Source organism: Oncorhynchus mykiss, chromosome 1 (assembly GCF_057628025.1).
Source record: "Oncorhynchus mykiss isolate SJ-2025 chromosome 1, ASM5762802v1, whole genome shotgun sequence".
NCBI lineage: Eukaryota > Metazoa > Chordata > Actinopteri > Salmoniformes > Salmonidae > Oncorhynchus > Oncorhynchus mykiss.
In genome coordinates this window covers 64,543,002-64,554,926 of record NC_143022.1, presented here as the reverse complement: position 1 = coordinate 64,554,926, position 11,925 = coordinate 64,543,002, and the positions used below count along the sequence as shown (strand labels likewise).

The window sequence follows — 11,925 nt, the reverse complement described above, 5'->3', positions numbered from 1 at the left end:
CATTGGCCACGGACTTGATTTTAGTTTCTTACCTCCCTTTGAAGTTTCCTTTTTTCAATTTTCAGTTCATCTTCTATTTTCTCTGAGTTTTCCGCCGATGCCTTGTATCTGGACACTTGTCCTTCAAGTCTGTTGATCTGGATATGAGGATAATGAAACTAAGTCCTTCACATACGAATCTGACTTATTTTCCTTTTCTTATTCAAACACTAATGTATCCAGTTGGCATATGGTCAGCTAGGGTAAATTTTTTAATTTTAATTTTATTTTTTACCTTTATTTAACTAGGCAAGTCAGTTAAGAACAAATTCTTATTTTCAATGACGGCCTAGGAACAGTGGGTTAACTGCCTGTTCAGGGGCAGAACGACAGACAACCTTCCGGTTACTAGTCCAACGCTCTAACCACTAGGCTACCCTACCCTACATGTGGACAAGTATGTCAGTGTTTCCATTGACTTACGTTTTGTTCCATTGTGCCCATTTCCTGTTCTGCCTTCGAGAGCTTGAACTTGTATTCACTTATCTGTCTGTTGGCATCTCCTGCAGAGAGTAGAACATTTGAGTTAGTACAGTTACCTTACGCAGGACATTAGAATAAAGATATGAGCCTTGCTGTTAGTTCGTTCTTGGCACACAAGAAGAGATGGAACTGGCAGCTGCTAATAGGATGTTTTGGACAAGTGGGGTTCTGTGTATGAATAATGTAACGAGAAAGTCTTTAGACAGACTTAAGTGGTGACGTGTATGCCTCTGTTGTGATCTTTTTTTAGGTTTGGGCACGAATGAGACTTACTCTGCATCTCGATGACGTGCAGATCAGTGCCATTCTCCATTCTCTCTCCCTCTGTGAAGGCGTTCTCCATCTTCGAGTGCTTCTGCCTTTCATCCTCCAGCTGCATTTTCAACTTCCTGATCTGTGAAACGCCACACGCAGACAGTTCAAAAAAGACTCATGAGAACGTGTCACTTGGGTCGAAAAAGGAAAACTATATGTACCTGAGCTAAGAGTTCATCCTTTTCATCCGCAAGCTTTCGTAGCCTAACATCTGCAAAGGAAAGAAAATATGAGGTTCCTTGCAGCTATGGCCATAGCAATGAAACTCTCCCCCTGGTATTATTGAGTGATACAAGTTCATTTATCTGTCCCCATGCTCCCTTTAATAGAGCTGCGCCTGTCCCCTCCACTCACCCAGAGGCCCTTCTCCTGCTGACTCCAGCACCTGGGCAGCCTCCTGTGTGACCACAGTGATCCCTGTGGCTGGGTCGTCGTGGCTGATGTCCCCGTTAGGCATGCCCTCAGGGATTATGACCAGGCCGTGTTTCTAGGAGGAGTCAAAGGAAGACGGGGAGAATCTCAATTGGTGTTGCTCGCCGCCTCTCCTACACTTTGAAATAGGTCAAAAGGTCATCCTCGAAACAAATGTGCTTGTATGAAATGAGACTCCTCCTGCAAATGAGTGACTGTTGGAATCCCCAAATGAATGTCTATAATTAAAACTAATGTAGCTGGTTGTGCAAGACATTTTATAGATAAAAGGATAAGTAGCATAATATGAGGAAACAGCCAGATTAAAATGAGGAAACAGACAGATTAAAAAAATTAAAAATAAATCTGCCCTAGCTGCCGAAAGGTGGCTATTGAGGAGTGGAGGAAAATGTTCAGTTCTACATTAAGCCACAGAGCAGACCACGTAGAACTGTTGAGCTTTACGTATTAAGTGACAGTGTACTAAAAGGTTTCCATTACTGGTGCGCAGGCTGACAGACACACCAAGTGTCCAACAAATTTGACATTGGGAGAAACAATAGGAACAAACGGTGAGGTACACAAGACAGTCGACCCCACAAGTTGCTTTTTTTAATCACTGTTTGGTTGCTAGCGAGCTTATTCCTGTAAACCAAATTTGTCTATATAATGGAAATCTATAGTACTATTCCCAGCCCTCTGGTGGTGAGACCTACCTCTCCTGTTTTGGCCTTCGCCTTGATGTCAGCCAGCTCATCTCTGAGCTCATCCCTCTCATTCCTAATGCAATCAAAGTACTCTTTCTGCCTCTCTAAGGCCTGGTGGCCACACGCAGGAGGGAGAAAAGAAAGGAAAGAGGCGAGGATAGGTTGGAAAGACTGATGCGTACATGAATGCACACAACAATATGTTTTTTGTACATGCACATATGTCTGTATGCACACACAAAAGGCACACCAAAATGGTAAGGTTGAGTTGGAAAGGCAAAGTGGCAGACGTTAAACACAATCACCACATGCTCACAGATCAGACAACACAAGACAGTGCTGTAAGGGAGCGCTAAAGGCCAATTAACAGACACAATCTGACACTAAACAGGCAAAGCTTTAGGTGTAGAACTAAATTTTATTTTTTGCAAAGAAAGATGTCTTGACTCATGTCAAATGGATCTCATGCTGTCATTTCAGTGTAAATGTCCATCAATGAGGTGGCATATGGATCTTTCCATACACGACATATCAAATGCTTGCAGGTGCACATTTTCCCTTGCACTGACTAAACTTTGTGGATTACATTTAAACCTAGAATGACCATAGCATCCAACTTAAAATGCCAATTAGTGAGCCAACAATCGTCAATTCACATGCACATTAAGGGAAAGTCCAAACTGTGAATTAGAATTGGTCAAGACAACAGGCTCCCTGTCATGCAACTATGAGAGAGGCAATAGACTGTTTAGGACCAGTCGATTATCTGATACAGATTTAATTGATCGGTGAATCAGCAGCAAGTTTCCTTCAGGCTGATATAGGTGGTCTGATTCTCGACCCTTCTGCTGAATTGTACACTCGTAACACTCCCTCTCACGATTTAAAAGGAATTGGACTGGTGTAAGGAATGTGTTGGAAGCTTGCACCAACCCAATGTTTTAAATACTTGAGGGGGGACTGCGGGTCTTTCTATAAACTAGGACAACTTGTTATAGCTGTTGATAAATCTGCCAATTTTTGTTCATGTCATTACATGAAGATATAAGGGGGATCATAGTTCTATTGAATAAAATGCATGAGTTGATTTAAAACCTGTTTAATCCTTTATCATGGTTGGTGTCTTGACAGATTTGTCTAAAATCGGGTGACAAAACTACTTTTCTGTCCTTGGATTTATGGCAGTGTAAGTTGTCAATATATCATATATTAAGCATTAAATCAGTTAAATTAGACATTTAACTGGTTCCCTCTAAGAATCATGGATATAGCAGTAGGACAGTTGTCAGTATAGAGATCTCAGAAATTCAGTGTAACTACGTAATATTTTGTGTCTCCTTACGTTACGGGGGGGGGGGGGGGGGGGGGGACAGTTTCGTTTTCATGGGCACACAAATCCAAAATAATGTATGCATTCCGAAATCGAATGCTTCTAACCGAAAGAGTCACCTTACCTTGGTACTGAAAGCCTAAATTGATACTGTCAACATGGTTCTTCAATAATTACGCATAATGCTTGTTGGGATCTGCATTTCATGTCCAGCTGACTAGTTACGCCGTGAAATTTTCAGGAAGGAAGGAATTTTCCGAGTGACGGTGATGAACAGATGATGTGATAGCGCATGCGGTGCAACAGCAGCCCTACTGTTGGGAGAAAGGCTCAGAATATTTGTGTTGTCTCATTCGTTACGCCGGTGAAGACAGTTGTGCCTGGATCCACGTTGGATCTAATATCCTAGCAACTTGATGTTGATCATCTGTTGTCTGCTTTATTTCCAGCAGGGTCTTGTTAGATTTAACAGAGAAAGCATCAAGGTAATGAGTTCATGTCTTCATGTGTTTTTGTGCCTCGGATTAGACAGTCTTTTGTGTAGGACAGACGATTGCGCAACACCCAACGCTATTCCTCTTAATTCGTCTGGATATAATGACAACCATTTACACTATGATCTGGTATTTATTTTTATGTTAGACCTGCAAATTTAAACAATACAAGGTGCTTGAAGTAGCCTACTTGAATTTGGAGCTCAGAAGTACTGGAATGGGCCTACCTTAAATGTGACATTTCCTCAATTTGGTGCTTGAAAAGTTATTGTAATTATTGGAGCCAATTTATAAGTTCTCCTGCTCCCTTATACTTGTCTGTGATTTCATTTTTGATCCATTTTGTGAGAGACGGCCACTTTCATTTGTTTCCCTGCGCTACTGTGTTGCAGTAAAACAACGAGGTTATTAGGAGGATGACAACATCTAATATTGGCTTCCCATACAAATCATTCCATTAAAAAGGAACCTGGTTTTTGGTCACTTTCTCGTTATAAAAACAGCAATGGTGAGATTATTTTACTGATGGTATTTTTCGTAAAACTGCATGGTTGGTTAAGGGCTTGTAAGTAAGCATTTCACTGTAAGGTGAACACCCGTTGTATTTTGGCACATGTGACAAATAAAAATGGATTTGATTTTTGAAATGGTGAGATTAATGCTATCGCTATTCATGGCTTTAATATGTGTGCCTGCGTTGGCCACATAGGCTACAGAAAAATCGCCATGCATGCAATCAATCTATTTAGTCAGGCAATGGTCCACATTCTCACATAGTGTCTTCGGAAAGTATTTCAGACTCCTGGACTTTTTCCACGTTACAGCCATATTGTAAAAATTGATTAAATAAAAACATTTCCTCAGCAATCTACTCACAATACCACATAATGACAAAGCGAAAACAGGTTCTTAGAAATGTTTGCTAATAAAAAAAAAATCAAAAAAGTATTTACATAAGTATTCAGACCCTTCGCTATGAGACTCAAAATTGAGCTCAGGTGCATCTTGTTTCCATTGTTCATCCTTGAGATGTTTCTACAACTTGATTGGAGTCCTAAAGGCACACACCTGTCTATATAAGGTCCCACAGTTGACATTGCATGTCAGAGTAAAACCAAGCCACGAGGTTGAAGAAATTTTCCATAGAGCCCCGAGACAGGATTGTGTCGAGGCACAGATCTGGGGAAGATTCCAAAGAAATGTCTGCAGCATTCAAGGTCCCCAAGAACACAGTGGCCTCCATCATTCTTAAATGGAAGAAGTTTGGGACCACCAAGACTCTTCCTAGAGCTGGCCGCTCGGCCAAACTGAGCAATCGGGGGAGAACCGCCTTGATTAGGGAGGTGACCAAGAACCCGATGGTCATTCTGACAGAGCTCTAGAGTTCATCTGTGGAAATGGGAGAAATCTCCAGAAGGACAACCATCTCTGCAGCACTCCACCAATCAGGCCTTTATGGTAGAGTGGCCAGATGGAAGCCACTCCACAGGAAAAGGAACCTAAAGACCAACCATGAGAAACAAGATTCTCTGCTCTGATGAAACCAAGATTGAATTCTTTAGCCTGAATGCCAAGCATCACGCCTGGTGGAAACCTGGCACCATCCCTACGGTGAAGCATGGTGGTGGCAGCATCATGCTGTGGGAATGTTTTTCATCAGCAGGGACGAAGTCAGGATCGAGGCAAAGATGAACGTAGCAAAGTACAGAGAGATCCTTGATGAAAAGCTGTTCCAGAGTGCTCGACCTCTGACTGGGGTGAAGGTTCACTTTCCAACAGGATTATGACCCGAAGCACACAGCCAATACAACGCAAGAGTGGCTTCGGGACAAGTCTCTGAATGTCCTTGAGTGGCCCAGCGAGAGCCTGGACTTCTCTGGAGAGACCTGAAAACAGCTGTGCAGCGATGCTCCCCATCCAACCTGACAGAGCTTGAGAGCATCTGCAGAGAAGAACGGGAGAAACTCCCCAAATACAGGTGTGCCAAGCTTCTAGCGTCATACCCAAGAAGACGAGGCTGTAATCACTGCCAAAGTTGCTTCAACAAAGTACTGAGGGAAGGGTCTGAATACTTATGTAAATGTGATATTTTTTATTAATAAATTAGCAAACATTTCTAAAAACATGATTTTGCTTTGTCATTGAGGGGTATTATGTAGATTAATGAGGGAAAAAAACAATTTAGTCGATTTTAGAATAAGGCTGTAGCCTAACAAAATGTGGAAAAAGTCAAAGGGTCTGAATACTTTCGGAAGGCACTGTATTTTAGAATGTAATAATAATTGAAACATTGGCACGGTCTAAAAAGTGGTAGCTAATGACCTACTTTTTCCCCATGCTTTTTGGGGGAGGGGGGTTCTATAATTAGTACAATTATGTACAATATGTACAATTATATACAATTGTTTGTATAATTTATAACATTGATGTCCTTAAATTACAATTAAGTGCATGAAAAAGTCCCTGAAAGTCCTTGAATTCGACTTGCCAATGTCTGTATGAACCCTGCTTAAAGGATGTATAGTCCTAGGCCTGTGTTGTTGTATAGGTGGAGTTATGGGTTTATCCACTTTTATTCCTCTACTCATGTGGAACTGCATGAAATTCCTTTTTATTTTTGTTCAAATCATTTTGTAATATTGATCCCAATGTCCACATTATTTATAGAAATACCCATCTACACTTTTGGGCAGTGGTGGAAAAAGTACCCAAATGTCATACTTGAGTAAAAGTAAAGACACCTTAATAGAAAATAAAAGTAAAAGTCACCCAGTAAAATACTACTTGAGTAGAAGTCTAAAAGTATTTGGTTTTAAATATACTTAAGTATAAAAAGTAAATGCATTCCAAAAATATACTGGAGTATCTAAAGGTATAAATAATTTAATATCTTATATGAAGCAAACCAGGCGGAACCATTTTCTTGTTTTTGAAATTCCCGGATAGCCAGGGGGACACTTCAACACACCATTTACAAACAAAGCATTTGTGTTTATTGAGTCCGCCAGATCAGAGGCAGTAGGGAAGACCAGGCATGTTGTCTTGACAAGTGCGCGAATTGGACCATTTTCCTGTCCTGCTAAGCATTTAAAATGTAACGAGTATTTTTGGGTGTCAGGGAAAATGTATGGAATAAAAAGTAAATTATTTTCATTAGGAACGTAGTGAAGTAAAAGTTGCGAAAAAATATATAAATAGTAAGTACAGATACCCCCCCAAAACTACTTAAGCAGTACTTTAAAAGTATTTTTACTTAAGTGCTTTTGAGTGATGGGGATTGAATCTGAACACAACTTTTCAAATTCCATTTGGTCAGAGTCAGACATACAACCAAAACTAAGCAAGCTATATCTATCTGAACATGTCTGTGCACATCTATTGCCTCTAACATCCTTCAGAGTCCCTAGCGTGACCTCCTACCCCAATCTTTTTGTCCTTCCAGTTTATCGTTTCCTGCAGGTCAAACACCTCTCTGGTGAGGGTATCTAAGTTAGTCTGGATTCGCTGGTTCTTCTGTAGTGGTATTGCATACAGACAGAGTGAATGGGGATACAGGGTAAAACAATGAAATAGATTAAAAGAAAGGAAAGAGACATGACAGGATAAATTAGAGGAAAAATAAGAAATGCAGATGCGACAAAAGCATTGAATAGAAATTGAGTGAGAGTGACAAAAGGTAAGAGACCGAAAAAGACCAGAGAAAAGATGGGAGGCCAGAAAATGATATGGAGAAGAGATCATTTCAGTATAGAGAGACGAGGCAAAGAAACATGATAAAGAGCAGATGGAGAAAACGGTGAAACAGAGTGATGTCAGGAGACACTGGGATGAATGCGAGACAAGCACAGTCTCACACTCTTGGATCTTCATCAAGATACTGCAGTACAGAGACTACAGAACCGTAGAGAATTTAACTGTAGAAAGAGGTGTAGAACAGGTGTGAACAGATTGCCATCAAATGTTTGTTTTCTTAGTGCAGACATACCTCTATGAGCTCATCTCTCTGGCGGATTCCCTCTTTTAACTCCACTTGTTTGTGCTGCAGGACTGTGCATGTGTGCTTTTGTCTTTCTAGTTCCTGAAATGAAAGAGAAAGGACTGTTGTAAGACTCAATTAATGACAAAGGGAAAACTGCAAAACATTAATCAAACAAGTTTAAAATCTCAACCCCCCCCAAAAGAGTACAGTCATGAGCAGAGAGCGATATTCCATATACCCTTTTACAGACAGACTTCAAAGTATGTTTTTATTTTGAACTCATACATTTTTACCACATTCTTGCAGAGATGAGCCTTTTACATCTCCCATGTGCTCCCGCACATTGGCTAACTGGGCTATCTGCATTGTGTCCCGCCACCCGCCAACAACACTTTATACGCTACTGCTACTCTGTTCCATCATATATGCATAGTTTCTTTAACCATATCTACATGTACATACTACCCCAATAAGCCTGACTAACAGGTGTCTGTATATAGCAGTGCTACTGTTGTTTTATTTCTTTACTTACCTACACACACACTTTTTTTCCCGCACTATTGGTTAGAGCCTGTAAGTAAGCATTTCACTGTAAGGTCTGCACCTGTTGTATTCCGCGCACGTGACAAATTAACTTTGATATGATGCACATGGCGGCAAGGGTAGGAGTAGATGCGGGCCAATGTGGGCGGATGTCTATTTTAATAAACCCATTGAATATAAACCATCACAAAGATTGACATGATTTATTTGTTTTAGGCAGGTCCTAAGAAACATAAGACTAACACAATTTATTTTCAAAAGAATGGCATATTGTTTTGTCTAACTATGTTACTGGTCTGTGAGGCTGCGGCACGCACCTGAAATCTATAGTTATTTTGTTCATTAAACAAACAAGACACAGGCTATTCTGATCACAGTCAACACACATTTGACAGTAGGCTAAGAATAATGAAATAACAGAATAAAGTCTAAGGAATATTTTCCCACAGAACTTGCATCTTGGCAACATGTGGAACAACCTCTGTCATATAAAAAAATTCTAATAATACCATCTTTGAAACAGAGCCCAGGGCAAACCCATGTTTTTTTGATTCACGTTTCATCTCTTTCCAACCCTCTCTCTGCTTTGTTACATTGAGAGTATCATCATCATTACACCGATTGATATTATTTTCCATCTATATTTAAAAAAAACATTTGAGTCGTGTTCATATTTCACAACCTCCTCTGGCTTTTGACGCTGCCTATACACGGTCGTGGACTTCAGGAAACAGCAGAGGGAGCACCCCCCTATCCACATCGAGGGGACAGCAGTGGAGAAGGTGGAACATTTTAAGTTCCTCGGCGTACACATCCCGGACAAACTGAAATGGTCCACCCACGCAGTGTGGTGAAGAAGGCGCAACAGTGCCTCTTCAACCTCAGGAGGCTAAAGAAATTTGGCTTGTCACCCAAAACCCTGAAAAACCTTGACAGATGCACAATTGAGAGCATCCTGTCGGGCTGTATCACCGCCTGGTACGGCAATTGCACCGCCCACAACTGCAAGGCTCTCCAGAGGGTGGTGCGGTCTGCACAACACATCACCGTGGGCAAACTACCTGCCTTCCAGGACACCTACAGCACCCGATGTCACAGAAAGGCCAAAAAGATCATCAAGGACAACAACCAACCAAGCCACTGCCTGTTCACACCGCTACCATACAGAATGCGAGGTCAGTACAGGTGCATCAAAGCTGGGACCGAGAGACTGAAAAACAGCTTCTATCTCAAGGCCATCAGACTGTTAAACAGCCATCACTAACAGAGGCTGCTGCCTACATACAGACTTGAATTCATTGGCCACTTTAATAAATGGATCACTAGTCACTTTAATAATGTGTACATATCTTGCATTACTTATCTCATATGTATATACTTGCTCATCCATATATCTATATGTATATTTTCTCTATTCCATTCCTTTACTTAGATTTGTGTGTATTAGGTAGTTGTTGTGGAATTGTTCGATTACATGTTAGATATTGCTGCACTGTCAGAACTAGAAGCACAAGCATTTCTCTACACTCGCAATAGCATCTGCTATACATGTGTATGTGACCAATAAAATTGGATTTGAAGTAAAATAACAGGCTATACCACCTCCACTGATTTGCCCAGCCAGAGAATTTACCGAATGTACAGAGAGATCCGAAGAAACACAATCACATTGATTAAGACAAGTACAGGCGTTTTGGTCAGGAGTAGGCTACTAAGTGACTGCGAGTAAAGAGAACAATAATCCACTCGTTAAGCTACATAACGCGGTGGCAAAATGTTCTCGTCAGTGCTCATAAATGAGCCAACTAGACGAGATGATCATGAACAGCACTCACCTCAACTTAGCTGACATTTCCGAGGCCTAACAAATATTCAAACGGAGATTCAGTGAAAAGAAAAAAAAACGGACATTCATGAATTGATTTATCAAGACCCCACGCATGTCACAAAGCAGCGCGAAACAGTGCTGAAAGAGTTGACCACACGCGGTAGGCTATTGCTTCAATCAAATGCATTACAACAATTGGATGACTTTGGGAGTTTCAGTAAGCAAGCATATGCCTTCAATTGCATTCGCCTACTTTATTCCAATGTTTCATCATTCAGTGATAATTATTCCTACAGCCATTCTTTATGGATCCATCCAGTTGTGGTTAAAACAGTGGGCTGTGTGAAGAGATGGGTGAAGTGACATGCCTCGCAAAGTTCACAACAACTGCCAGGATGATAGAAAGCCGGACGCACAATTTTACCACGATCAATGAAGAAACAATCAGTTTTTCAGGACCTTGTCTTTCAAAGATAATTTGTAAAAAATCCAAATAACTTCACAGATCTTCATTGTAAAGGGTTTAAATACCGTTTCCCGTGCTTGTTCAATGAACCATAAACAATTCATGAACATGCACCTGTGGAACGGTCGTTAAGACACTAACAGCATACAGACGGTAGGCAATTAAGGTCAAAGTTATAACAACTTAGGACACTAAAGAGGTCTTTCTACTGACTCTGTAAAACACCAAAAGGAAGATGCCCAAGGACCCTGCTCAACTGCGTGAATGTGCTTTAGGCATGCTGCAAGGAGGCATGAGGACTGCAGATGTGGCATGGGCAATAAATTGCAATGTCCGTACTGTGAGACGCCTAAGACAGCGCTACAGGGAGACAGGATGGACAGTTGATCATACTCGCAGTGGCAGACCACGTGTAACACCTGCACATCCGAACATCACACCTGCGGGACAGGTAAAGGTTGGCAACAACAACTGCCCGAGTAACACCAGGAAAGCACAATCCCTCCATCAGTGCTCAAGGCTCTGAAAATAAAAATGCTCACACCACCTGATAAAACCATATCAAAGCTTAGAAAAAATAAATTTGAATCATATCAAGTATGGAAATGGATTAACCTAAAATCTTCAATCCCAAAAAAATATACACACATACATACATATACACACACATACATACATATATATATATATACATATATATACACACACACATACACACACATACATATACACACACACACATACATATACACATATATATATATATATATATATATATATATATATATATATATATGCCACAATTATTGGCACCCAGTCAATAAATACTTTGTGCAACTTCCCTTTGCCAAGATAACAGCTCTGAGTCTTCTCCTATAATGCGGAATAAGGTTGGAGAACACATGGCAAGGGATCTGAAACCATTCCACCATACAGAATCTCTCCAGATCCCAAGGTCCATGGAGTCCATGATACTATGTATCCTAACAAGTTGTCCAGGGCCTTTGGAAGACAAACAGCACCACAACATCAAAGATCCACCTCCATAGTTCACAGTGGGGATGAGGTACTTTTCTGCATGGCTATCTTTCTGTCTACGCCAAACCCACCTCTGGTGATTGTTTCCAAAAAGCTCTATTTTGGTCTCACCTGACCATAGAACCTGGTCCCAATGAAAGTTCCAGTAACGTTCGGCAAACTGCAGGCATTTGGGTTTGTTGTTTGATGACCGCAAAGGCTATTTTATAGCAACCCTCCCAAACAACTTGTGGTTATGTAGGTGGCGTCTGATCATAGTTTTGGAGACATTCTGACTAAGATACAAGTAACT

At 40.9% G+C, this 11,925-nt stretch overlaps 1 protein-coding gene across 22 annotated transcripts in view; it reads right to left on the bottom strand.

Annotated features, from left to right (window-relative positions):
* Positions 1-11,925, bottom strand: part of lrrfip2 (leucine rich repeat (in FLII) interacting protein 2) — a 56,170-nt gene that overhangs the window by 1,033 nt on the left and 43,212 nt on the right. For 11 of the 22 annotated variants that reach the window (XM_021606884.3, XM_021606789.3, XM_090236248.1 and 8 more), the window contains 8 exons: positions 7,765-7,857; positions 7,200-7,292; positions 1,965-2,066; positions 1,192-1,324; positions 999-1,048; positions 796-916; positions 463-542; positions 33-137 (listed from right to left, as the gene is read on the bottom strand). In XM_021606884.3, coding sequence (XP_021462559.1) covers positions 33-137; positions 463-542; positions 796-916; positions 999-1,048; positions 1,192-1,324; positions 1,965-2,066; positions 7,200-7,292; positions 7,765-7,857 — 777 coding nt within the window. The remainder of the gene's footprint in view (positions 1-32; positions 138-462; positions 543-795; positions 917-998; positions 1,049-1,191; positions 1,325-1,964; positions 2,067-7,199; positions 7,293-7,764; positions 7,858-11,925) is intronic. The other 11 variants (XM_090236347.1, XM_090236331.1, XM_021606913.3 and 8 more) reach the window with 2 other exon arrangements.